Source organism: Oreochromis niloticus, linkage group LG7 (genome assembly GCF_001858045.2).
Source record: "Oreochromis niloticus isolate F11D_XX linkage group LG7, O_niloticus_UMD_NMBU, whole genome shotgun sequence".
NCBI classification, from domain to species: Eukaryota; Metazoa; Chordata; class Actinopteri; order Cichliformes; family Cichlidae; genus Oreochromis; species Oreochromis niloticus.
Window position 1 is genome coordinate 51,896,012 of NC_031972.2, and position 27,933 is coordinate 51,923,944.

A 27,933-nucleotide genomic window follows, 5' to 3' on the forward strand; every position below is an offset into this window, starting at 1 on the left:
ACAGTCATGGGATGACACAGTGGATGAGAATGGACCTCCCGTGCATTGTGACCAATGTTTCCCCAGGCTGACACGTCTATGACAGGAACAATTCCCTCTTTGACCTGATATGTCAACAGTGCAAAAATCCCCAGCAGGATGTCACCAAAGGTCAGTAAGTAGGCTAAAAGCACCAATAAGGCTAAATAATGGCAGTAAACTAATAATGTATCACTTTATATATTGATTCCAATCAATAGGCACACCCATGTAACAAACGTTTTTGCACCGATTGCTTGTAACTGTAATAATGGAAATATGCATCTATAACTCCACACTAAAACTTGAACTTGGCCACATTAATCATTTCTTTATGTTTCACAACAGCTTTTTTTTTCTCTCTTTGCATGGAGCAGCACTTTTATGATGCTTTCATCACAACAAGATAGAGAGTACAAAGTCCCCACTTTACACTGCAAGAGCTGTTCAGAAAAAAAAACTAGTTGCACTTGAGAGTTATGTTTCTGTAATTAGTGAACTTCTCCAAGGGGTGCATGAAGTCTCAGTCCCTTCTCTAAAGACAGCACCAGGTCAGCACAAGGTAAGGTACTAATTACAGGCTCCATAGTTTTGGTGAACTTTGTGAGCTAGTCCTGAGTGGTGTTTTACTGAAGCTGCCAGATAGGTCAAGGTGATGCACAAAACCAACCTTGTTTAAATGTGCCTGATTTCGTGCTCTTGGCAAAATTGGAAACGAGTCGATCTTAAGCAATTGATGATTTTCCATGCTTATCTGGTGCTGCAGCACACCCACATGTGGTCGTTAAGTAGCTAGCAATTTAAAGATAATGAAATTAAGTTGCCACTGCAGATGGTGTAAAATACACTCACATTTTTGCTTTTCTAATCACCCTAGAAGGTGCAGGTTTAACTGCACAAAACGCAAGCAAGGTTAGATTAGTCCATTGCACATGCGGGACAGTGGCACAGGTGGTTGAGTTACCTGCTGTCGCTCTCAAGCTGAAAGTGCCTTTGTTTGCAAGATCAAACTCCACTTCAAAGGCATGAAATTTCTCAGTGATGTTTGCAGGAAACCGAATCTAACCGATCCCTGCAGCTGTCCTTCACACAATACATGGCAGTCATGTTCATCTGTGGGAAACTGATCTGATTCGCAACTACATTTTGGTTTGAACTGTGAAAAATGAAAAACATAAAAGGTGTGTGGAGTGTTTGATTATAAAGAGTTATGAATCATCTTCTCCGCATGACAGTATTTAGGAGGTACTTTAAGGTGCTATACAGGTGGATCTGCCACAGAAAACAGATATATATGTATATAAAATTTTGGTGCGGTGAATGATTGTGCTAACATCTTTTCAATGTCTGCTTTCCCAGATCTAACTTTTTTTTTGAATGCCTGCCTTGTCTGTCTTTATGATGTTGGTGTTTACATTGTTAAGAAGGGATTAGTTAATCAGTATTTCAAGTGTGTTTATTTTAAACACTCATGCTTAACATAGTTTCTTCCAAAAGGCTTTAGAGCTGACTTCCTAAACCTGATACAAGTGAACTGTCTGACTCAATCAAACTGCCTCTCTGTGATGTAACTGTTCAAAGCATTCTTTGTTCACTGACCCCTTTATTTGTCGGGCTAGTTTTTCTTTGGGAGCACATTTGATTTGGTGGCTTACTAAGCTTGAGAAACCATGTTTTCTTAAGGGTGTTAGGGGGGATATTTTGTTGAGTTTTAAGGTTGTGTGCCTTTAATCTTGGAATAATGAGACATGGAAGCAATGTTGCAGAACTGACTTAGTCTCAGCCAGCTGCAGCTGAATGCTGGAAGAGATTTCTGCAGACATACTGCACAGAATACATATAGTAGGATCTTTTGTGTATGTGGGGCAACATAGATATACAATTTCGAGTGTTTCTGTTTTTTTTGTTGTTGTTCAACTTGTTGCACAAAAGGAAATTAGCAGGAGTTGTAATGCTGACCTCTGACCTCGGTCACACATTCCCATGCTTTTGTCGTACTTAAGGCTATAGCCATGTAGCCAACATCTAGTTAATAAGGTTAATTAGATGGGAGCAAGGATGAGCCTAACTTTAGAGAGATTAAGCTTCTGTTGATATTCTACATTCCTTATTGAAAGTAATGACAAATAAGAGCGACTGCTGTGATTATTGTTGATTATACTGCTTCTAATGAAGTACAGCAACATCACCTGAACCTGTGTCGTTGCCATTGTGATGTCATCTGTCATAGCATAGCCACATTTTGATATTTTGAGTAAACCTGCTTTGTACCTGGATTTAATGTTTACAGAAGAATTGTCTTGATTAGGGAGTCATGGCAACCTGCTGCCATGGGTTGAACTAGGTCATGTGAAACAGGCAAAAACTCAGGTATAAATCAATAAATATTATTATTTTAGACCTTCAACCATGGACTATATTCATTCTTGATTTATTTGTTCTTATTTTTTAAAAGACCGATCAGCCACTTGCTTCAAACTTGAAGGAAATGTGCAAAAGCAACCAATACAATAACTTCTACATATTTTTGGATCACTTGACCCAATCCAAGAGTTTCGGTTTATAATGGAAAACCAAAAAGAAAAGAAGGAACTCATCATGAAAAGACTGAAACAGCAAATGTCCGACATCCCTGCTTGACAAATAACTTACAGCTATTGGATAATAAATTATTAAAAGCATCAGTGATGGTTTCTGTTTGCCCAACAAATCAGGTATTCAGTTATTTAGGAATAAGGAGAAGAAGGAGAAATGAAAGTCAGTCAGAAAGAAAGTCATTTTTTTCAAACCTCTATCAAATGATTTTTTAAAATATATTAATAATGTGATAATTTAACTATGTGCAGTAGTAACTGAATTCAAAGATATGTGAAAGGCAATTAATATTTATATTCTGAACTTTACTGACCATTGTAGATCCATACAAGAAACCCTTTTTTGTATATTATTCATCTGTCAAAGACACCACTGGTATGTTAAAAAAAAAAAAGCTCAGATGAAATTTCTATCTTCTGGGCACATTGACAGTAACTCATTCACCATCACATATATACTTGCATGAACACATTTCCTCCTTTCTCATTATGTTTTGTGATCCTTATCAGGACAACTTGCAACACTGTTTGGACATAACTTTCAAATATTTTAAAATAACTTGATATCAGTATGGAGGCTAAAGATGCACATATCTGATTAAGAAACTTGTCGTCACATAAATATGTACTAGGACATGCTATCTTAAATTATGTGCAGAAGACAAAGTACTGAGGTAAATCAACCCCTCCTTGATCCTTATCATGCTGAAGGTGCAGAGTTATGCGAGGTGATGTGAGGATACACCTTAGTGACTGTACTGAAACCCTTCCATTCTGCTTTCCTTGTTCCATGCTGCAATGGTGGGTTTCCTGGATTTAGTTTGGGTAACCTTTTGCAAATGCACCTGAACCATGACTGAAAGGAACAACACCTGAATTTCCATGTTATCAACGTGGAACTCTGATTGCTCTGATAGAAAAGGCTCATAGCTCCCAGCTACCCACATAGTCCCAGCTGGAGATTTATAACTCTGCACACCTGACCACTGCAGCCACCAGCCACAGGTCCAATAAAACAACTCCAAAAGTAGATGTAATCCCTGTAAGCCACAGGTGGCCTTACAGATTGGCTACCCAGATCTCCACATTTTTCCCTTCTTTCACACCCTGCCCCCCTCTCGCTCTCTTCCCCAGGCTCTTGGTGCGGTGGTAACCCTGAGCTGAAATAGGGCCTTTGGAAGGTAGAGGCAACGCGCTGCAGCCAGGACCTGTCACATTACTCTCAGCTCCACAGTGGGACCAGGTCACCTGAATGCAGTGAAGGAGGGTAGCACAGTCTGAGTGCAAGTAGACCAAACACAGGGAAACAAGGACACTTGCAGCAGTAACTGAGTCCAGCGTGGGATTTGGAAGACATTTTTGCCTTGGAGACAAGGTGATCACAGCTGTGTGCCACTTTGTGGTTAAAAGAACTCCAGATCTTTTGTAAGACGTGGGACTCTTGATAAAGAGAAGTCGCAATGGACTATGACTACCCAGAATTGGATCCACTGCCATCCAAAATTGAACCAGAGTAAGTAAAGTCTTAAGATTTAAGTTGAATTCTTTCAAGTTAATGCTATTTTACTTTTAATGCTTTTAAATGCTTAAAATTAGTCTGCACTTTGTTTGATGTTTATTAGTAGTTCTTAAAACTTTCTCTGAGGGTGAACAATGTCTCTGTGAGATTCTCCTCTCATTGAGATATTAGGTGACACTTGGCACACTTCTACAGTGCTAGTGCCAGCGTCAGTGTGTGGTCTTCTTTCAGTTCTTATTATTTATCATGTCGAGGCTGTATCCTTTTCATCTTTTGAGGTTGTAGGCTGTCCTGGAAATGCCTGTGGAACTTATTGCAAAAACATTAGACTTTTTAAACATTTGTCTGTATGTATATTTCACACCCAAAATGTTACCAAGTTGCACTGTATATGATACCGCTTAAAGATCCATGACGTATCCCACAGTGAAGCTTTTTCCTCTTAGCTCCTTTTGTCCAAATTGCTTTTCTATGTTGTTAATATCCATTATGTTTTCACTGGTACGGGGTAGTGAATAAAAGAAATTATGCCTCCAGATGAACAACACGAATGAAGTATGGTGGAAGAAGCTGCCATGTTTAGCTAAAAAGCCATTTTGCTGTTGTAAAAAAATAATACTGTATTGAGTTGTAGCTAGTCTTGGGCCTCTAATATAGCTCCCTGGCAGTTTATGAAGTATAAAATATCCTGCTGCATCACTGAGAGCTGGCTATAATTTAATTTTTTCACATTGTTATAAAATAGCAAGTTAGGAATTCACAGATTGTTTAGGAAATATTGAAACATCTATTCTGGAAGCTGCCATCTTTATGCTCACAGATGATAAAGTAAGTGGTTGATGTGTGAGGCCTTCTCTGAATTGTAATTACAACCCCATGACCAGGCATTCCTGCTCTTCTAGAGCACAGGAACATGAACATAGGCATTTGTTGTTTCCCCGTCACGCCGATACCAATCCGTTTAACATGCAAATCTCTGCTGCGGGATTTCAGCTGCAGAGCTTCCAACCACAAATGGCTCTGATAGTGAAAGTGTGAAAAGGTTAATGAGGTATACTGAAGGTCAGTGCAGTGACTCAGAAGCCTTCAGTTTTCAGATTATTTTACTCACGTGAATGTTTTGCTCCATTTTTTTTAGAGTAATCCCTCCCTGTGACCCTACTGCTGATGACAGGCTCTATCATATATGCATCACTGTGATATCTGTAAGTCCACAGTCTTCTTGGATTGATATGACATCACATTAAACTGTCCTGTATATTACATCGTGTTGTCAGGCATACGGTGTCTGTAATGATGTGCCACACTGAGACATCAAGGTTTGCGTTTCTTTCGTTTCTAATTGCATTCAAGTTTTAAAAATGTTGGTTTGAATGAAGTTTTGTGAACCTTTTGGCAATGATCCCAGGAACAAATAATCCTGTTATGTGATCACAAGCGTGATCCATATTGGAAAATTGTTTTTGCCTAATGTTTTGCTGCTTATTAAACGCTGCACTTACACGAATAATAAAAAGAAAGCTATTTGTAGCCCACATTCTGACTAAACTGAGATATAATTTTTCAAATTTAGAAGTTGTTAAGCACTACATTACAAAACGTTTGTATAATCACTGAACACAGATTTGCCATTTTAGGTTTAATGAAAAGTACATTTGTGTTTTCATGATGAAGTTCCTTCATTAACTGATTATGGATGGTCTCTGTAGTTGGTCCAGACTTATAGTCTACCCCCCCCTCTCCCCAGTTCTGTTTTGTAAATGTGTCTCAGGTCATGACAGGTCATTGAACTTCATTCAAGCAACATTCTTGGGGAGCATTAGTCAGACGCTGGTGTTTGGCCTTTTGTATCATAGACACCCCATCATTTTTCCTCTTTTTTAGCCTGATGCAGAATGAAGCATAAGCTGCATAGTGGGCTGTAGTGAGCTATGGTAGGCTAACTGAGGCCTATTCTCCTTTTAGCTTGTTGTCATGCTGATTCTGGCGGTGTTGGCAAGGCGCATGAAGGTCGGCGACAGACAGAAAGGACTCCCAGGTTTACTCAGGTGAGCCTCACTTTACTTTATCTTACAGTTTCATCAACTTTGTGGTTAAAGGTGAAATTGAAAATCCATTTTTTACAGACACGTCCTGTATCCTACTATTACTCTCATCCAGATTTTCAGTCTACCTGTCTATTGGCTTCCATCTATTTAACAGTGATATGAAGCTTTATGTGCAGAAGCTACAGCAGAATCTATTGTAGGGATAATTTGGCATTTGAGGTGAGTTTTAAATGTAGCAGGTGCTAATTGTGTTTATTAGCTTTGGGTCAGACCATAAATCAATTGGAAACATGGTTTAGTTTGTTTGTCACTTTATTTATTAATTAAATCTCAAGTCAACATGACATTCAGTTATCCCCCATTTCTGCTGTTCATTGGTCAGTGACTAAAACTATGGCAAAAACCTGAACTGGATTCAGGTGAGAACATTCAAGTGATCCGTTTGAAACTTTAGGTTAAAACTCTAAAAATTAAAGCCTTATTTTCATGCTACATGAATTAGAAAATTCTCTGTCTCTATCTTCTCTAACTGAGCTGTCATTTTTTAAAGTTTTCTAGTGAAAACTTAAAAGTGTTCCTTTTAAGTTTCATAATTTCTCACTTGATCTGTTGAACTGTTTTATCCAAATGTGAGGAGGATGGCAAGTGAGCTCTAAATACCTGCTGCTTTATTCACAGTCCGGTGAACTTCCTGGACCATACGCAGCACAAGGGCTTGGCAGTGGCTGTGTTTGGAGTGCTCTTGTGCAAACTGTGGGGCCTGCTCATATCACCAAACCCTCTCCCCTTCACAACAGACACCGTGAACAAACGTGAGGTCGTCTTGATCATCCCAGCAAACAATTTTAACATTTGCTTGTCCCATAACTTTGTGAGTTATCTTAGCAGTTAAAACCAATAGACTGACGTGTCTCCATACACAAAAATAGTGTTAAATGTCTGCCTTATATAACTGGATTATTTTGCTCCTATGTTATTTTAAACTCAGGAGTTTGATTGTAAGCTTCGCAAGAAGCTTTGTGTCTGAAAGTACATAACAAAGGACTGCAGGCAGCTGGTCCCCTGCAACGTTACACAATCCCTAAACAGTAGAGGGTTCAGCAGAGTAAGAAATGCAGCCTAAATCAACTATAGTTTCAGCAATAGTTTTGGTGTGTGGTATGGTGCAATAAGAGTTGTAGCTCTTCAAACTTATAATGTGTCATATGGTTTAATAAAACATAGATAAGTGCATTTTTCTCTTTATACTCTTGGTCTTCTCACATTTCTGTTGTATTTGCAGAGAACTGGGTGATTCTGGGAGTCTTCTTTTACCCCGCGCTATACTACCCTCTCCTGGCATGTGGCACTTTACATAATAAAGTTGGCTATGTACTCGGTAGCCTCTTGTCTTGGACACACTTTGGTGTTCTGGTATGGCAGATAATTGACTGCCCAAAAACACCAGTGGTAAGCACAGATCACTTTCATTGTCATAATTAGCTCCAGTTCATTTATAAGTGGTTTATTTTCTTACAATGAATCTGCTCCAGGATTCAGTCACTTTCTTTGTTGTCTGTCATCTGTCTCAATATAAAGGGTCATTTCAAAAACAAAGCTGGTTTGTTCTTGTCTGGAAACACAGTGACTACCAAACAAAGCTGGTCTGTAGTATCTACAAAAGATGGGATTTCAATAGATGAATATTGGGGATTTGAGATAGATCCATGGATACTAGGTTGGGGTTTTTAAAACCTTACCCAATCCCAAATGTTGTGCCACGTCCAAGTTGTTAAGGTTTTCAGACCTATGAATGCCTGTGACTCAAAACAATTAGTTCCACTGTCTGTTGGTCTTAATCAAGAGGCTTTGTCACACTTAATCACTTTAGTGTGTCTCAGTAATATGTCACATCCAGAGTACACTGTGTGTGATGGCTGTCTTTAAAAAATATATTAGTGAGGTTTTGAGCCAAATCACATGAAAACAATAGAGTAAATTGCACAGAATTACATATTTAGTAAGAAAATCTATCCACGTTTAGTTTATAACCAGCTACTTTTCAAAATACATTTCAGTTATCAAGTTAGATACGAGATGTGCGGTCAGTGGAGGTTTCAGATGTTTGTGTGGCAGGTGAGAATTGATTTGGCCAGCGTACAGACTTTCACCACAACAAACATAAAAAGCTATTTTTGCAAAATGTATTCCCAGCGCTTAATCCCCAAACTCCCAAATCAAGTCTTTAGGTGATTTAAAATCTTTTTCTTTTTTTTCTTTTTTTACCTCTTTTCAGATACACAAACACTACTCTCTTTTCTCCAGCCTGCCCCAGATTGCTTGCTTGGCATTCCTTAGCTTTCAGTATCCCCTTCTTCTGTTCAAGGGCTTAAAGGGCACTGAAAAGAACAATGCTACAGAGGTGAGTATTGATCTGAGAGCAGTTTTTCTGACTTCATTGATTCATTTTTGTTGAACAGCTCTTATGTCACTAATTGTTTGGGCTTCTTGCATAACATACTCAAAACAATTGTATGTATTAATAGTCTGCATTTGTGTGAACCTGACATTTAAAAAAAAAACTCTTACTGGGACTCACATTTCCTTTGAATCTGTGGACATGAGGAACCTGTATAAGCTGCCTTGTAATCTACAGGCTTATTATGCTCATAAAGTCTAGGCTGAGGGAAAATGTGAAGTCCGACACGGCACATCTGTGACCTAATCATTTTAAGTAGATTTGACGTAATTGGTTTGCGTTATGTTCATGATCGGTTTATGAAAAGGTTACCTTGTTTTTGCAATGAGGAGACACAATGCTGTGTTTATTTGATGCTAATCTTGGCATGGGTGCGACAAAGCTGGATGTTGGGATCGCCAGTGTATGAGTCACACCCCCAATGTCCCCCATAAACCTTATTGTAAGGAGGGTGTTTTTTTTTTTTCATATTTTAGCAAATACATTTACATGTAGATAGAATTTAAAGACACAGATGTCCAAAGGTGTTTAGGTACATTAAAGCCTGACTCAATAATTTATGTCTCCCCAAATTTGGTTACTTATATGGTTGCTCTTCTTTTAGGATCTGAGCAGCAGCTACTATAGAGACTATGTCAAGAAAATGCTCAATAAGAAAAAGTCTACCAAAATCAGGTGAGAGTTGTTGCCTCTTATCAAAAACATTGATTTGCTGTGCTGTTACACAGTCATCTCTGTGTTTCTTCAGTTCGAATGTCGTGAAGTAAACAATTTGTGTTTCAGCATAGCAGAGAGAGGCTCAGCAAAATAACAGCAGTGGATTTCAAGAACTGACCATTTTAGGGATTTTAGAACAAACATGTTTTTTTTGCACCGTTGTGTCCAAGTTTTAACCATCGAGCTATTGATTTGAAGTGAAGCTGAAGAATTTAGGTAGAGGTGTGATGAAGGCCTTTATTATTCCGTCCACTTTGTACAATGTACCAGTGCCACTGGCAGCAGTGGTGCTGCAACAAAGAGCCCAAAGTTTTAACCTAAGTAGAAACAGATTTGAAAGAGAATGTGTTTAAAGTTGGTTCATTCATTTATATATATTTTGCCTTACCTCATGAGTTCACTGTGGTTTAAAATGCTGTTTACATTTTTAACGTAACTTTCATTTTTTTCACCTTTCGCTTCAGCACGTCGAGCACAGACAAGCCCAAACTCCCCCAAAGAATAACCGATGCTGTGAAATCTTACATTTATACACCAGAGGATGGTAAATATATTTGTCTTGGACCTGCTTAATACCATATCATGCACATATTAGGTGTTAAAACTGGTCAAACTCTTCTTGGAAGAATTATTGAATTGGTCATTTATACAGAAGGTGGTCGTGTGAAGCACCTGCATGAATACACAATGTGTGCAGTACAAATATGCTTAGATCTGATTTGGAAAAACAATATGTAATCCTGTTAACTGATTGTTTCTACCATTTTACTGTTTTCATGCAGCTTTCCGTTTTCCCCTGAAGCTGGCTATATCTGGTGTTGTGTCTTTCATAACCCTGTATCAGGTAACTACCACAGCTACTATTAAACGCAAAAATCCCTGTATATTTCATAAATGTTAACAAAACACACAAGGAGAGTCATAATCGCATGGCTTGGTGTTAAAGAGAGGACAGAATCTCTTAAACGTTCTTATCCTAAATCAAGAACTTCAGCCAAGCTCTGAATATTATCATGATGTGTTTCATTTTATTCCCACATCCGTAAAAGTTATTGCATTAGCATTCAAGAGTAGCTTCACTGACTATTAATGAATGTCCTTTTTTCCCTCTTAGATGGGTCTTCTGCTGATCTCAGCAGTCGTGCCGTCTCTCCAGACTGCTCGTTTGGGAGTCAATGAAGATGTTGCAAACCTTTTAGCTGGTTTCAGAATCATGCTGTCTCCAGACAAACATGAAGTGGTTCGGATAGTGGTTTATTACATGTGGTGTGTAGAGGGTAAGTGACACAAGACAACAAGAGAAGCCATTTAGAAATATGAGAGATGCACATGTGCATCACACTATACCCTTTATGTTTGATGCATTTATTTTGTACTATTTTACTGTTCAAGATTAACATCGTTCCACATTAAATAACCTGAATGTCATGTGCCAATGTTTCTGCAGTGTGTTATATTTCAGCAATGACCCTGTCTGGTTTGGTCAACCTGGCTATGCTCATGCGATCTATGGTTCTGCATCGGTAGGTTGGGTGTGATAGTGCTTTTTCCCTTTTTCTGTTGTTTTGCATTGAATTTCCTTTGCACTCTGGCTACTTCATTATAATGCCATGGTTATTATAACATAATAGAGTACTAATCATGCACACAGGGAAGCATTTACTCTGCGTTAACTGCTGCTCCAATTGAAAATGGCTATTAAGATGAAAAATGAAATACTGCGCCATTACCAGAAATGGCATCGCATTAAAAGAAATGGATTTCCGAGTCAAGTATTGAATTGGGTTTTCAGTTTATCCCTTGCTAAATTACTTCTACAATTTACTATTTGATTTGCACAGTTAGTACTGAACTAGTTTATGTATTCCATAGTGTCACATTGTCTTAATTGTGTTATACCTTCCGTAGGTCAAATCTGAAAGGGCTGTACAGAGGCGATAGCTATAATGTTTACAACTGCCAGAGAAATATCAGAGCTTCCCGGCCTGCACTCGTCTGCTGGATGGGATACACCAGCTTTACAGCAGCTCACATCTGCATTGGTACAGTTACTCTGAAAGATTGTTATTATTTAGATTTTCTATATATTGTTTCTACTTTAAATAAAACAAGTTAGAGACAAAACTTTGATGAATTTTCTGTATGTGAATCCATATTCAGGGAAGAGTACATCATGCCCTCTCATAGTTTTCTGTTGACTGTTCTAATTAGGGGTCAGCACAGTATATCACTCATCATCTGTTCTTCCTCTGTTCATCACAGAAGTGCCCTGGATGTCCTCTCTCACCACATATATTAACTGCTCCTTTGGCCTTTCTCTTTTCCTCTTCCTTTGCAGCTCATTTTCACAATCCTTCCCTCGGTATACTCAGTAATTCTCCACCACGCACATCCACATCAACTCCCCAAACCTCTTTCACTTTTCTGTGAACTCTCCAACCTTAGCTGTCCCTATGATTTATGCTTTCAAAGTCCTGTTCATCCTTTCTCACTCCAAACACAAACCTCAGCAATTTTTAACAACATCTTTACATCCTGTTTTTGACATAACTGTGCTCGCTACCAATTCTTGTATATCTAGTTTCCAAATTCTGTTAGATATTTGTATTATTTTCTGTTCGTGCTCCTTAAATATTGCCTAAAAACAATTCTTTAAATCGACCAGCTCGGGCAGAGACATATCAGAGTATTCAAGTCTTCTACAGTGGGGTGACCACTGTAGATCTGTTGGATGCTGGATAGTGTCTAAGTGCTAAGACTGTAACGCTCTGATCTCTCCCCCACAGGCATGATCATCCAGACCATAGTGTTCTTCCTCTGCCTTCTGATTGCAGTCTTCCTTGTTATCATACCTGTCCTCCACAGACAGAATCTGATTCTCTTTCAGGTCCTGTGGAGCATGTGGTGAGTGATATAATTCCTCGGTGTTTCTCAGCTTTCAGTTTTAGCTTATTTTAAGGTTGTGACCTTGCAAAAAAAGAAAGAAAGAAAAAATATATACATAAACACAAGTTGTAGTAAATGCAGACCTGAGAGTATCTGTGCAGTGGTGCTGCTAGGTTTGAAATTTGACACCTGGAGCGTTTTTCAATCAACAACATTCTCTGTGTATGTTGTACAATTTCCTGCCAGCTACAAATGTTTTTTGCACTTTAATCACTGCTGCTTCTATGTGGGTTTCACCTTTTCAGGCCTTTCTGGCTCATGCTTCTCCTGGTTGTGTTGATTCAACACGTCATCGCCAGGTTTTGCTTCATCAAAAAGACAGGAGGCACACGAGACCTAGACAACAGGTGATTTACTGCATTTTCTACCGTACATTTTCCTGTACTTACATAATTTCACTGCCTGATTTTTAATTTGATGCATTCTAATTTATCTCACAGGGGTAATCTGTTCCTGCTGACATACCTGATGTTTCCTGTTAATGTTTTGATCGGGGTGATACTGGGAATCTGGCGCATGATCATCACAGCCCTGTTCAACATTGTCCACATGGGACGTATGGATATCAGTCTTCTTAACCGCAATGTGGAGGCTTTTGACCCAGGTGAGCGAGATAACTGACATGTATGCAGGCTACAATTATTATAGTGTCCATTTCTGTAATAGTGAACACGCTGTCATTATTAGAAGGATTGTACCTTGGCTAAAAAACACTTTCTTCATCAATTAATGCCACTTTTTTGCATCCATTGCTTAAAGACAGTTAATAAATATTTAATAGCTCCCATTTTTTTCTCTTTAGACTCAGAAACAGGATGTTAACATATTAATAGGTAATAGCAGCACGCTTTTATGTTTGTGGAAGCATTGTGGAAGCAATTTTCCATGAGAAAAAGCACTTCTTCTGATCCCACTTAGAGGTTAGAAATTTGCATCCTGCCCACTTTACCCTCCCGCCAGCTCACTGCAGCTCATATGATATCTGTATTCTGTGCAGGGCAGGGACTCTAATTGCATGGAAATGGCTGCAGATTTGCTGTCAGAAAAAGCAGGTGGTTTAAAAAAAGAGAGAGAAAAAAAGTGTGATTGTATGGTCATTATGTGTGATTGCCTCAAAGCCAACATGGGGTGCAGTCCTGTGTGTTTATTGCTTTTGCCCAGTCAGAATGATTCACCCCTCCCCATGTCTGCCTGCAGCCTACCGCTGCTATGCTCATTATCTGAAGATCGAGGTGAGCCAGTCTCACCCTGTGATGAAGGCCTTCTGTGGGATGCTGCTGCAGTCTGTGGGCCAGGACACCAAAGCTGGACAGAGGTCACAAGATGCCGAAGAAGGTCTGTAGTGCAAAACTCAATCCACACCACAGACTGTTCTCCATTTGTGGACAAAAAAAGCACATTGTGGTTTTCTTTTGTTTTTTGTTTTTTTTAATGGCACAGAGGAGTGACCATTGCTACACAGGTAGTCCTTGTTAATGGGATCAGTTCATTGTTTTAGTTGTTTCATGACATTTAGAAATTCTCTCCAGGTTATTCTTAAAGCTCAAAATCAGCTTAATACCTGTATTAAAAGTGCTGTAGCATCTTTAATTTCTCTGGGGTGTTTAGAATTTAATAGCAGGTCACTGTAACACATAATCAGACCATCTCACTTTGCTGCACGTACAGTGAAAATGAAGGCTTTGCAGCTCTGATTTAATATGCTAAGAGCAAATTGAGTCTCAGAGCGGTATAACTTAGAGTCCGGCTGCCTGTCCTAATCATATCAGTCATAAACGAATCAACTTTCGTTATGACTCTGCATCCTGTAATATACGTGCTATATTGTATCTTTTACATTAACAACTTGCGTTAATCCAAAGTGTGAACGGGTGCTTTATGGTGGACCGCAGATGTGCAGCGACGCCACTGACACGCAAAGGAAGAGACTGATGGTCGCTCACATGTCGTGACAGCAGGACACGCATTACGGTGACAAATTAACAAGAAAATCCACCAGGATTCAGCGGCTGTTGTGGAATTTAGACACAGCTGAGTCCAATTAGAAATGTGCCATGGAGATGTTGCTTGTTTGCATCTAGAAAACAATGTATTATCAGGAATAATCTATTGTATTACAGTGATTACTTCTCCAGTAGCTGATAACACAGATGAGCTACGCTAATTGCCTGTTACATATTCATCCAGCCCAAGGGGCTTTGGCTTTCAGCGTGTTAATGAAAAGCCCAGTATGCTCCTACCATGCTTAGAGGATTAAAATATGATTGCTTTCTATTATTACTCTATCTGCTGTATATAGGGTGTCTTTTGGGAGGCCCACAAGTCACCCTTTTCCAATTTCAGTTTAAAATAGAAAAAGGGTTATCCTTAGATGTCATTACATAGGACTTATAGATGTCATACCTTTTGGTGCAATCATGATGTCTGAACGTCCTCAGGGATCCAGCTCGTCCAGCAGGATAAGAAGCAGAACAAAGTGTCCATTGCCAAGAGAGCCCGCAGGCACTGGCAGCTCCTCTACACCCTGGTCAACAACCCCTCCCTTGTGGGCACCAGGAAGCACTTCCAGCGTCAGACCGCAGACAGCTTTCTGAATGGAAGCCTGAACCGCAGCACCAGGGAGGAGAGCAAAAAGGAGGCTACGACCAAGGAGGCAGAAGCCGCTGCCAGCAACTAATCAAGAATGCGATACTGATTATGTACTGGCTGCAGAGTCTCTTCCGGTTTGGGTCTGCGTTTGTACTATTTGTCTGCATTTGGTGAAATACATGCATTATAGCTCAGTGCCTAGTGTAAAGATATTCACCAAGTCTTTCCTAAACGCCTGGAGATTCGGAGTCCCTCCTGTGCTTTTCATGCTCTCCTGTCTGTGAGGACCTCAGTCTCCAGTCTGATGGGAATGCTTGTGTGGCACTGATCACCTAGTAAACACACTTATAAAAATAATTTTCTAAACATGTATGTGCTTATTTTGGGATAGAACTCATTTGCACTAATAGCCTTTAATCATGTATTATTTTCAACATTCAACAGTGCAGATAATATAAAATGATGGTTATCCAACTAAAAACATGGATGCACAAGTCAATGAATCATCCCTTTGAATGGGAGTTCATATATAGAGTGACAGAGAAGGGCAGAAAGACAGAACATCTGATCTGAATATAAATAATGAACCATTGTCATACTGTGGCCAATAAATTCTCTTTTCCCCCATCTTTAGGCTACACACATTGTGTATCTGACATTAACCTGTGGAATAGACTGTATATTTATTCTGTTTTAATTTGTAGACTTTTAAGTCAAAACATCTTACTGTTTCCAGTATTTCCAGTTCTTGTCAAATAAACATCTTCTTGTTTCTAATGTTCCGTGATATTTCACCATTTGTCTGCGCATTTATGCCTGCCGACTTTTAAATGAAAATATACACATCCGATTGTTTTTTTTTCCTGATAACTGTGAAAATAAAATGAAAAATACAGTTTTATCCTGTTTTTGTTTTTTTAAAATCACTCTGATGGGAAATTTTGTTAAGCTATTGTTCAACTAATATATGCACGAATGCACTTGCAACAGGAAAGGGGCTGCGGTAGCAGAAATAAGACCACCGGTCTCAGCATGTCTTCATGGGAATTTCCATAGATGTAAGTGCTCGTAAAACTCAGGATGAACCCTGTATACTATAAATGAAGCCTAGACACTGTAGGCTTTAGTCCTACTCTGTACATTGCTGTACTCTGTAGGAGTCCTTGCTGCAAGTAAATTTGTTGAAACGTAATTCTAAGACTCTGGTAACTGCTTAAGTGTTTTGATAAACATTCTATTATCATTTCACATTTTTATATAAGACAATTTAGATCCAGTTGTGCAGTGTGATGATTTTCTGCCGAAAGAAGAGACCTGAACTGAACCATAAGCGAAAAATATAGACAAAGGGAGGCTTTGTGACTGATCGGAGCTCCAAAACGCAGCAGTGTTGAGGCTTCTCTGTTTTTAATCCCCTAGAAAAGAAAAAAAGCCATGCCATAATAAACACTTTCCAAAGAAGGAAGGAGAATATCTTCTATATTTAAAGAAAAAATGATTATTTTTCGTAATCGAAATAATTATTTGGAACATAATTATTCGAAATGATATGGTTTTTGTTTGTTTGTTTGTTTGTTTTTGTTGTTGTTTTAAAATCGGAATGATAGTTAAATCCAGAAAAATCCACCAATCTGTATAGTTTCATATGTTTTATTAATTCCACTTACATAAAATTATATCAAAAAATCTTAAAAGGTCACGTTTGTTTTTTTTGTTTTGTTTTACAACATAGTTCACAAAAAAACTCACTTTACATATCAAATTACAAGACAGTGAAGCCGACAGACGCTCACTGCGCCCATTTGTTAGGACTTCATTGGAAAATTGATTTTTAAAAAAAGAAAGAAAATTCACGTGGCTTTACATCACAAGTAGACAGTCACATCTAAAAGTCCTATATAGACTAAACTATTAGAAAACCGCACAAGGAGTGACATGCCATGGACACGTTCACCGTAAAAAGCGAGAGTACAGCAAGCACCCGTCGATTAAGAGGTTAAAGTCGCACATTTTTAAAGCCTTACGTTACACGTGGAACAACATGTCGTTGGTAAATAACCTGGAATTTCCCGTCAAGCACATCGTCACCTCTGAAAGCTCAGTTTCCCGTTTTTGGACGCACAGGACAGCGGGCAGGGCGCCGCTGTGCGCTCTGTCAGGTGCAACAGCGCCAAGCGCAAATATCAATTCATCAAACACATTAATCCCAATCTTTCTCTGGTTTCGTGGACAAGTCGAGTGGAGCCAGAGTGCCGACACCTGAGAAGATGTTAAATGGCCGTTATGAGATTTTAACAGCCTTGCACAGACACACGCGGCTCAGTGAGAGAATCTTGTCCCTGATGTCAGTTTATTTACAATGGTTTCATAGAAAATCGTGGTTTTTGTTGTTTTTGCTTGTTTAAAACCCAGCGAAACGGTGGGTAAAATTTTGTGAACTTTTTTTCTCCTTTTTTTTGCTGCCTCGAATTACGCACATCTCTCCAAGTCTCGCCTTCGCGAAATTTGCTCCCATATGCCCGTTCGCGTACGTCCCACAGATGGGGTAAACGTTGGTGCTTTCCCGTCGGTTTTGAGGTCTGATAAAAGATATAAATCTGTGCTCGGTTTGTAAACGTGAGTTACTCGTTTTAACCTTACGGAAACTACACATGTCACAATAATTCATTCACAATCGCGGTGATTGAAGGAGTATTGAGGTAAAAAAGTTAACGATCCCTTTTTTTTTAAAGAAAAAAATCACACGGCATCGTTTTTTCACGTGAAGTAATGATGTGTGTGTTACCTGCTTGAATATAGGCTACTTGAAAGGAAAATATTTTACAATATACTCGCAGACGTCAGCGAAGCTCAGCGGCTTGGCTGCTTGTAGTTGCCGTTGATTTCCTCGGAGATGTTGACGGCCTCTGCTCCCAGCGGTAACCTGTCACTGTACTCCGAGCCAACTTCAAATTCCTCCTGGTTGGTCTTGGATGATGATCCGGGGATGGACTCGGTCACCACGCTCCCCTCAGCCTCTTCCTCTCCTTCTCGTTCCTCTCCGTCAACCTCTCCCTCCCCCTCGCCTAACTCGCTGGTTTTCTCTGACTCCACGAAAGATCCCCTGTGATCAAAGTCTTTTGTCATTTGCTTCTCCATCTGATCTGGATTCTGAGCTTTCATGATCAGCTTGTAGGTTTTTCCTTGATATTTGTATAGCAAATGACAGCAGGTGGCTCCCAGCAAGGGGACAGTGGCCAGACCCAATAGGAAAATGCTGACAACCACAATTATGAGCAGGGAGGGGATCTTCTTTCTAGTTGTGAAGACTACTTGGACTTGGCAGTCCTTCCCCCCATAGGTGAGACAAAGTGTGTAATTGGTGCCAGGCTGTAAATTATGGAAGCGGTAGGAATTAATTCCCTCCTCTATATTGGACCACTGAACCATGGAGTGTCCGTTTCCTGTATTTACACAGAGGTAGAGCATGTCCAGAGTGGTCTTGCTAGATGAGGACTGGTACAGACCCATAGGTTCCTTATTCACTGTTTCCTGGTTTTCAGTTTGACTTAGATGAAGATTAGATTTGCTTTTGGCAAGCTGCAGTGGATTCAGCTGCACTTTGGCCTCCGTCTCTGACACTTCTAATGCAATAACACCAAAGTCAAAGGTGTACTGCTTCAGGTCTTCCAGGCTCATGTTGAAGGCATGGTTGGAGATGTATTCACTGCTTTCTCTAACACCGCACTTGCCTGTGAAGGTGTGTGTCTTAGGAACAACACTGGTCTGCTCTGTTGCATCGTGTTTGTCTTTTGACGTTTCGGGACTTTCCTTTGTCTTCTCATCAAGCTTCGTCCAGTTGACCACATTATTTTTGGAGGCCTTGGGGTCTGCAGGCTTTTTACCAGACGGACGGCTCTTGTCCACTGTTGAATCGATGACTGCGTTGCTGGCTTCCTTTTGGGTGCCTGCCAGAGCCACTTTAACGCTGCTCTCTGCTTTACCCAACTCGTTCACCGCAAAGCAGCTGTAATTCCCATCTTCCTTTTTACTCACACTGGGGATGATGAGAGTTCCATTTCTAAAAACAAGAAATCGATTGCTGGTTGTTTTATCATTAATTGGCACATCATTTATTTCTCCAGTGGAGGGCAAGGGGAAAAGATCATTTTGATTTCCTGCAGTCACCTCCCAGGTGATCTGTGGCTTAGGGCTCCCTTTTGTCTCACAATTTAAGATCACCATAATACCTTCATACAGATCTGTGTTTTCTATGTTTGGCTGATATGTTATAGTGACAGCAGGGGGCTCACAGTCCAGTTTGGGAATGCTTGAAACCATTGTACCCTTCAGATGTTCAGGGGCCTCGCACACAATTGAATTTGGCTCGGGGACAGAAATTTTAGTTGTTGTGATCCAGTCCCTCAGCCACTGCAGACGGCAGGAGCAAACGAAGGGATTGCTAAAGATCTGCAGGTGAGACATAGCGGTGAGGGCACTGAAAGTCCCCTCGACAATGGTGGTAAACCTGTTGTTGTTAATTCGAAGCGACCTCAGGTCTTTAAGCGTGGAAAAGGCATCCTTTGGGAGGTTCACCATTTCATTGTTGTTCATTTTGAGAAGCTGCAGGGCCGTGAGACCGCGCAGATCTGCCCATGGAAAGTTCACAATTTTGTTGTGGCTGATGTCAAAGTTGCGAAGCTGAACCAAGGGGGCCAAGGTGCCTCTCTCTATGGTGACTATGTCATTGTGGGCGAGCCACAGAGAGGTGGCCTGAGTGATATTAACAAAGCTTTTGCTTTTCAGGATTTGGATTTTATTGGCAGAAAGGCTCACGGTGGTAACATTGGAAGGGAGACCAACAGGGACCTCCAGCAGGTCTTTGTAAGCACAGTCAGCAATTTGATGGGAAAATTTATCCTGGCAGCTGCATTGCTCTGGACAGGTCTGCACAATGCTAGTCACAACAGTCCACAAGGCAAGGAGCTGTAAGAACCTTCTTGCCATTTTCTGCACCTGCAAGCATCAATTAGCAGACATTAGCTACGATCAGACATTTATAAGACATCCATTAGAGCAATCACACCGACGGAAATGTACTGCGGATGCTTTTTATCTCATATAGATTGAAATGTGCTTCTCTGAATGCCATAAAAACAGTTTCCTGTTGCTTTCTTCGCTACACAGAACGACAATGTTTGACGAACAAGCGCACATACGCACATAAGTTGTGTGTCATATTTGATTTCAGATTCTCTGCCCTCCTCTGAGCGCGTCTACACAGGCAGGTCCGGGTAAACTGGCGCTGTCCGTGGTGATGAAACGAGCTCTCGTTAATGGTTTTTCTTTTAGTTATTCGAGAAGGTTTCGTTCCCAAAAGCACTTAATGCTGAAATCAGAATTTTCCCGATCAATCGAATTATTAAAGCTTTTGCATTCGTGCACAAACGCCTTTGTGACACAGACACAGTCAGAATTAATCCGCGGGTTGATTTCTAGACATTTTTCTATTTGTTTTAAAGTTTTGATCCGGATGCTGCTCCGCCTCTCTCTAATTTCATGCAGTAACTCCCGCATTAGCTTATTTTTCCGTCATCTTACCTGTCCAATGTTAACTTCAATTCCCGTGTCTTATAAATCACCCTCGGAGTTTACAGTCCACTTGAAACAAGTTTAATGTTTGAGAAAAGTCGAGTCCTCGGAGGTTTCGGATCCTTTCACATGCTTTGTGCAGACCTGAGCGCAGATGAAGGACGGTGGAGGGATCATTTTTCTCCCGTTGAGTCGCTTTTGCGGTCCGACGGCGCTTTTTTCTTCCTCTCCGGCGAGTGTGGGAGCCTCTGCGCGTCCCCGCCGCTGCGGCGCGAGAAAATGAACGTGAACGCGCAGCCTCTCCCAGCCCCTCTCCGTGTCTATTAAAGATACAGAAGCTCCTCTTGGAGGGGTCCTCCGCCCACCAAGAAAATCCATAATTTAGGATCCGATGTTTAATTTATTACACCGACCTAAGCCCATCTTTGACCTCATTCGCTTCACCTTCAACCCTTTGTCTTTAACTAAAGGACACAGGTAAACACAAAAGTAACAGTTTGCACACGGAGTAAAACATATAAAGTGTGCTTATGATTAGGAGAGACTGCAGAGGCACTTATATTATCTAATATTATCTTTAATAACAATAACAAATAAGGCTGGAGAGAAGGTGAATTCTGAGGAGTCCAGTGTAAGGACAGGCTCTGCATAGAGCCACAGGATACCCGGACCATTTGATGCTGTTAGACTGCAACTGCACCGCATCGTGAAACCTGCTTTAACTGTTTTTAATAAAAATAAAAATAAAAATAATTTGATTTAACGCAACAAATTTCGGGTAAATCTGAAATTTATTACTTTTGATTTTCGTAAACTAAAAAGCCAAATTCGTGCACATTTTTTTTTGTTTAGAAGCTAGTCTCGTGTCTTATTTAAAAGGCTTGTGTGCACCAGTGACTTGCAGCCTATCGCTGTGTAAATAAACATTACATTATATAATCAATATAAGCGTTTGAGTCTTGCGAATTGGTGGTTGCGTTTAAGGAGACGGGTTTCCTGCTCAGATGCTGCCATCTTCTGGTGTACTGCAGAGGTGTCAGACGTAAATAAAGTGATGTCCGTTTTTATTTTCAGCCAATTGTTTTTATTGTGGAGGACAAAACTTTTCAAAATAATCCAGGCCTTAAACCTCATGTTTGTTCTCCTAGTAATAGCAAATCCATAAAAATAAAGCTTTTATGAAAACACTGAATAAAAGAAATCGCTTCCTTGTCCTTAAAGTTACAGTTTAGTAGTGAATGTTACATAAAATAAACTATATACAAAGTGCCTTTGAATAACAGAGATGCAGAAACGTGTGCGTGTAGCACAGAGCCATGGCTCAGTGTCTGAGTGTCTAATGAATCTCACAGGCCTGAATGTGCGCTTGAAACCATTTATAATTCTTATCTTGTTTGATCACCACAAATAAGCCCACATGGCATAATAGCAAAAATATTTTGGCTATTAACTGTATTTTCATAAAGTTTACAGCTTTTCATAATTATAAAAGCCTCACTTTTGGCCATTCATGCTACAGAAAGTAATTAAGCAAAAAACAATTACCCTGTTGAACCCTAACGATACAGGTGTTGTGCCCAAAAGTGATTGTCTGCTTAAAGCTGCAGCGCCCGGATGCCAACTTCCGTGCAACTGATATAACGTGGGGAGGGGGGGACCCAAACACATTTATGCCTTTGTTATTAGGCAAAGGTATGCATTTATGGAACTTTAACGTTTCTTGTAACCGAATTATGACGCTTATCAGAAGGTTGCTTTCAGTGTGTAGCGCAGTCACGAATGACTACGCATCACGATGGAATAATTAATGCCTACAGGTTTAGTCTACTCTCGTTGTTTATATTTGTCATAAGACGGTCGAATAGTAGTTAAAACAATAAAGACCTATTGTGCCAGTATCACCATGACTCTTTCTTGTTTGTTCAGAATAACGACTGAGAACATGGCATTTTAGCGCTACCAAAAAGTGATTGTGGCCTATAACTTGTCACTGAAACAATATTTCGGTTTCAAACTTGGTGGATGTCATTCAGAAGGGTCCTATGTGACATATTATATCTCAAACAGTCCATTAGAACTGCTGAAAAACTTTTAAAATAACATTAATACAGATAATATGTCATTTTCAACCTGCCAAAAAGTGATTGTGGCCCATATCTTGTCACTGAAACAATATTTCTGCATCAAACTTGGTGGGTATCATCCAAAAGGGTTATATGTGACACATTATATCTCAAACCGTCTCTTAGTACTGTTGAATAACTTTTAAAGGACCATTAATACCCATAATATGCCATTTTCGACCTGCCAAAAAGTGATTGTGGACTATAACTTGTCACTGAAATACTATTTCTGCTTCAAACTTGGTGGATGTCATTCAGAAGGGTCATATGTCAAATATTTCATCTCAAACAGTCCCTCACAACTGCTAAATAACCATTAAGGGAACAATAAAACTGACAATATGCAATTTTCAACCTGCCAAAAAGTGATTGTGGCCTATATCTTGTCACTGAAACAATATTTCTGCTTCAAACTTGGTGGGTATCATCCAAAAGGATCATATGTGGCACATCATATCCCAAACAGTCTCCAAGAAATGCTGAATAACTTTTAAAGGAACATTAACATTGATAATATGCCATTTTCGACCTGCCAAAAAGTGATTGCCGCCTATATCTTGTCACTGAAATACTATTTCTGCTTCAAACTTGCTGCATGTCATTCAGATGGGTCATATGTCAAATATTATATCTCAAACAGTCCCTTAGAACTGCTGGATAATCTTTAAGGGAAAAATAAAACTGACAATATGCAATTTCCAACCTGCCAAAAAGTGATTGCCGCCTATATCTTGTCACTGAAACAATATTTCTGCATCAAACTTGGTGGGTATCATCCAAAAGGGTTATATGTGACACATTTTATCTCAAACAGTCTCTAAGGACTGTTGAATAACTTTTAAAGGAACATTAATACCCATAATATGCCATTTTCGACCTGCCAAAAAGTGATTGTGGACTATAACTTGTCACTGAAACAATATTTCTATTTCAAACTTGCAGGATTTCATTCAGAAGTGTTAAATGTGATATATTATATCCCACACAGTCTCTAAGAAATGCTGAATAACTTTTAAAGGAACATTAACATTGATAACATGCCATTTTCAGCCTGCCAAAAAGTGATTGTGGTCTCTAACTTGTCACTGAAACAATATTTCTGCTTCAAACTTGACTGATATCATTCAGAAGGGACATATGTGACATATTATATCTCAAACAGTCTCTAAGAAATGCTGAATAACTGTGAAAGGAACATTAAGGAACAGAGACTCCTGGAGTCCTCTGTCTGTAGGGGAGACCGGGGATAGTTGTAACATTTTTGACATTTCTGTCTGTAAATTGGAGCTCTTTTAAGGTAGTGGATTCAAAATGTAATGCAAAGTATTTACATGTCTCTGCTATTAAATAGTGCAGCTATTTTCTCTGCAGCACAATTACCCATTGCATGGTATGGTCTCAAACACAAAGAGTGAAATGTTACAATTAACCCCATAGTCTGGGTTAGTTGTAACATATCCTGGGGTGAAATGTAACACAATGAAATAAGGGTACTGACAAAACATTTACATGTAATCCTTTTTATTCAACACATGAATGCACATAGAACCATTTATGTAGCTATGTGTGTGTGTGACAGAATGCAGAAATCTAGCTTTTGAACATATTCCAACCCCCCAAAAAAGACAAATTATGGAATTTTCTGTACCTGAATATTTCATTAATTTTGGTTGGTCTTCCTTGAGTTTGGCCTCATTGGCTCAGTGGGCATTATAACCTACAACTCTTGCACCAACTTTTGAACATAACAATGAAGCTGAAAAAATGTAGTTGTGCACCAGCATCGCAATTCCATTTCTTTTTATCATGGCTTACCTTGGTGTTGTTTGCAAAGTGCTTCAGAAAGATGAGGAAATCTGTTTCTTGCATCCATCCTAATTTATTTCCACTACCACTACTTCCTACTGGTATATCTCTGATACAGTGGTCTGCATAATGTATGTGTGGGAACACAAACAGTGGTTGTGTTGCCAATGGCATTAACCGCATATACAAAGGCGAACCTCTGCTGATGTCGTTGACCCAACTTGTTTAATATAAGTTAAAGTAATATTCTGGTAAGTTGTAACATCTGCATTATTGTTACAACTAACCCAGACTGTTGCTGTTACAACTGACCCAGACTCCTATAGCCATGAACTAGCTAACATTACAGCCAACGGGTAAAACATTAGAACCAAAGACCTACACAGAATATATCCCCATAGACATACAAATACCATCATTTAAGTTTTATGAGTTTAACTGCAACGCAGATAATGCTATTAGAAATTGAAATAAAGTAGAAAAACCTACTTTCTGGCATACAAATTACTTTTTTTTTCGTGTTAAATTGTCTGTGTTTGACAAAATGTGCTGATTTTTCCACATGTGATAGCAGAACTGAATTGGGCATGCACAGGATGAGTCACATCATTTGAAACTTAACCCTGATTGGAGAAACTGGAACTGACCCATGTCACTACTCGTGGAGTCCTCTGTCCTCCTGAGTCCTCATCAGCGATGAGGCCGACTATTGCAGAGTCACCAGAAAACTTCAGCACGGAGCAGAAGCCTAAAGTCCTTCAATTAGCAGTGTGAGCAAAGCGTTTCAGAGTCATGGACCCAACTCTTTATGCCGATATCCTGTCGTTTAAAACCAACGGAACCTTGCCTAGTGGGTTTTCCACCACACAAAAGTGTAATTTTCGTCGAAAGGCAAAGAACTTTGAGGTTCAAGGTGAGTTTGTCGAATGTTTTACGTATAATTTTAGCTTTGCACTGTTTGCCAAATTTGAGTTTAATTAACAGCTGCGCACAACAGCGAAGAAAAGTTACGTCTCTTGAGGAATACATAATATTTGTCCTAAAACATGTATAGTGTGTTTTCTAATTCCCAAGTGAACAACATCATCGCTATCACCGCCGATTACTAGGTGTGACGGTGTGGTAACTTGTACTGGCTAGCGTTAGAAGTTCATAGTGTTTACAACTTAATTCTGTTTGAAAAATTAAAATGGGGATTTTGTTAATGACACCAACAACATATTATTGTTGTCTTGTAATTTTTCTAAAATGAAAAACATAATTTGAAAAAAAGGAAAAATTTAGAAAACAAAAGCAATTTATATCGTGAGGCCACGTGTTCTGTTCGTGTGTTGTTTTTTATTTTGCTGTGCTAATAATACACGTGTCAGCAATACAACAGTCGCTCCCTCTTAATGAAGTTTTTAATTTAAAGTAAACAGAAAAATGCCCTGCTTTTGATTTTTAAATGTGTGCATTGGCTCATAACTGCAATTCATAATGAACTATGGTGTGTTATTCAGGAAATATTTATAATTAAACATTAACTCTTTGGTGTGGTACATTGATATTGTGGAAATAATTCTATTTACACATACACATCATGTGTTTTTGACCATGTTACAGTACTGTAATAATTCCACATTTATGACTATGTTATAGCTGATTAAAACTACTAATGTATTTCTTTGATTTCTTACAGATGACGAGTTGTACTACATAAGGTACAAAGGCAGAAATGACTGCATTAAGGCAAAAGTGCTGTGTGGGCCCAACGAAGCCAATGAAGTTTTCCTTGACTTTCATGCCAGCAGTGGTGGTTCGCACTGTGGCCAGAAAAAAACAAGAGAAGCAATCTCAAAAAGATTTTATTGGCCTGGAATGTCAGAGGACATAAATTTATGGGTCTGTATCCAACTTGATTATACACGCATATTGTTTGTCTCGAAAAAATTTCCTTTAATGTCTTAAATTTCAAGTTAACAAGTTTACTAGTTTGCTGTCGATGTCTTATACGTTTTGTATCAGAAAAAAATTAAAAGTCTTTTTATTGAGATGTATAGGATTTAAATAATTATGAGGGGCCGTACAAGCCAAAATTCATTCTTTCACTCTCACACACATACATTCTTCTCTCACACACATATATTTTCACTCTCACATACATATATTTTCATTCTTTCACTCTCACACACATACATTCTTCTTTCACACACATATATTTTCACTCTCACATACATACATTTTCACTCTCACACACATACATTCTTCTTTCACACACATATATATTTTCACACTCACATACATATATTTTCACTCTCACATACATACATTTTCATTTATGCATTCCTACAGTTTGCTCTCATTTACATGCATTCAATATGCATTTAATCTCACAAATAATATATGTATGTAAGAAGAGAATGCATACATGTCAGAAGAAAATATATGTATGTGAATGAAAGAGTATAGTGGAAACGGAAGGAGTTTAATGGAAACGGAAGGCTGGGTGTCTGTACCGCTGTGATTGGCTGAGAAGCACGCGCGGGTCACTTTCAAGTGTCTGACAGTATGGAGGGGGGAGAAGAAACTCGAGTTCTTCAGCAAGCTATCGGGGTGTTAAGAAATATTTTATCATCTCCTGAAACGGTCGCATCGTTGTCCTCGTCACTTGATCGAGATGGGACGGGCTCAACTTTTTTTTTTACGTGCGCTCAGAATAGTGGCACAAAAATAACGCCACAGTAACCCAGAAAGAGTAATATTTCAAACTCCGCCACTCTGTGCTTCTCTGCCACTGCCTCGTTTGAGTTTTGGACGAAATGGATTCTGAGATATTGCATTTCGTCATTTCGAGCTGATTGGAGACCAGAACAGCCAATCAGATATTTTTGCATCCAAGTCTGTGATTGGCTGGTTTTGTGGCACAAAAATAACGCCATAGGTCACAAAATAAACTTTTAAGATATTTTCATGCGAGAATGGTGCTGTGTAAACTTCAAATATCTGCTTGATTCATCAAGACATCACATATTTCCATAAGTGCTCTAACATTTTCGGAGATGCCTGTTACCTATGGCCTTATTTTTGTCCCACTATTCTGAGCGCACCTAAAAAAAATTTGAGCGCACGTAAAAAAAAAAGTTGAGCCCGTCCCATCTCGATCAAGTGACGAGGACAACGATGTGACCGTTTCAGGAGATGATAAAATATTTCTTAACACCCCGATAGCTTGCTGAAGAACTCGAGTTTCTTCTCCCCCCTCCATACTGTCAGACACTTGAAAGTGACCCGCGCGTGCTTCTCAGCCAATCACAGCGGTACAGACACCCAGCCTTCCGTTTCCATTAAACTCCTTCCGTTTCCACTATACTCTTTCATTCACATACATATATTTTCTTCTGACATGTATGCATTCTCTTCTTACATACATATATTATTTGTGAGATTAAATGCATATTGAATGCATGTAAATGAGAGCAAAATGTAGGAATGCATAAATGAAAATGTATGTATGTGAGAGTGAAAATATATGTATGTGAGAGTGAAAATATATATGTGTGTG

The 27,933-nt window shown here is 39.3% G+C and overlaps 2 protein-coding genes across 2 annotated transcripts; one reads left to right on the forward strand and one right to left on the reverse strand.

Annotated features, from left to right (window-relative positions):
- The first annotated feature begins 423 nt into the window (after positions 1–423).
- On the forward strand, positions 424–15,790 carry stra6 (signaling receptor and transporter of retinol STRA6). The gene is made up of 18 exons (XM_003440313.5): positions 424–580; positions 3,747–4,125; positions 5,270–5,336; positions 6,097–6,179; positions 6,858–6,991; positions 7,462–7,628; positions 8,455–8,580; positions 9,242–9,312; positions 9,819–9,898; positions 10,137–10,198; positions 10,469–10,631; positions 10,802–10,877; positions 11,263–11,396; positions 12,141–12,258; positions 12,546–12,647; positions 12,741–12,904; positions 13,498–13,635; positions 14,739–15,790. Exons 2-18 carry the CDS (start codon positions 4,073–4,075, stop codon positions 14,975–14,977), a joined length of 1,977 nt encoding a protein of 658 aa, XP_003440361.1. The 5' UTR covers positions 424–580; positions 3,747–4,072; the 3' UTR covers positions 14,978–15,790.
- A 733-nt stretch (positions 15,791–16,523) lies between these two features.
- Positions 16,524–20,744, reverse strand: islr2 (immunoglobulin superfamily containing leucine-rich repeat 2). The gene is made up of 2 exons (XM_003440312.5): positions 20,470–20,744; positions 16,524–19,884 (listed from the first exon to the last, which is right to left on the reverse strand). Exon 2 carries the CDS (start codon positions 19,873–19,875, stop codon positions 17,740–17,742), a length of 2,136 nt encoding a protein of 711 aa, XP_003440360.1. The 5' UTR covers positions 19,876–19,884; positions 20,470–20,744; the 3' UTR covers positions 16,524–17,739.
- Between the last annotated feature and the right edge of the window lie 7,189 nt (positions 20,745–27,933).

Bases quoted from the DNA above. Each gene is read 5' to 3' on its own strand.
- stra6 (XM_003440313.5), top strand. From the start codon at position 4,073: ATGGACTATGACTACCCAGAATTGGATCCACTGCCATCCAAAATTGAA. The intron at 4,126-5,269 runs GTAAGTAAAGTC...CATTTTTTTTAG, and splicing joins CCATCCAAAATTGAACCAGA to AGTAATCCCTCCCTGTGACC. The intron at 13,636-14,738 runs GTCTGTAGTGCA...GAACGTCCTCAG, and splicing joins GTCACAAGATGCCGAAGAAG to GGATCCAGCTCGTCCAGCAG.
- islr2 (XM_003440312.5), bottom strand. From the start codon at position 19,875: ATGGCAAGAAGGTTCTTACAGCTCCTTGCCTTGTGGACTGTTGTGACT.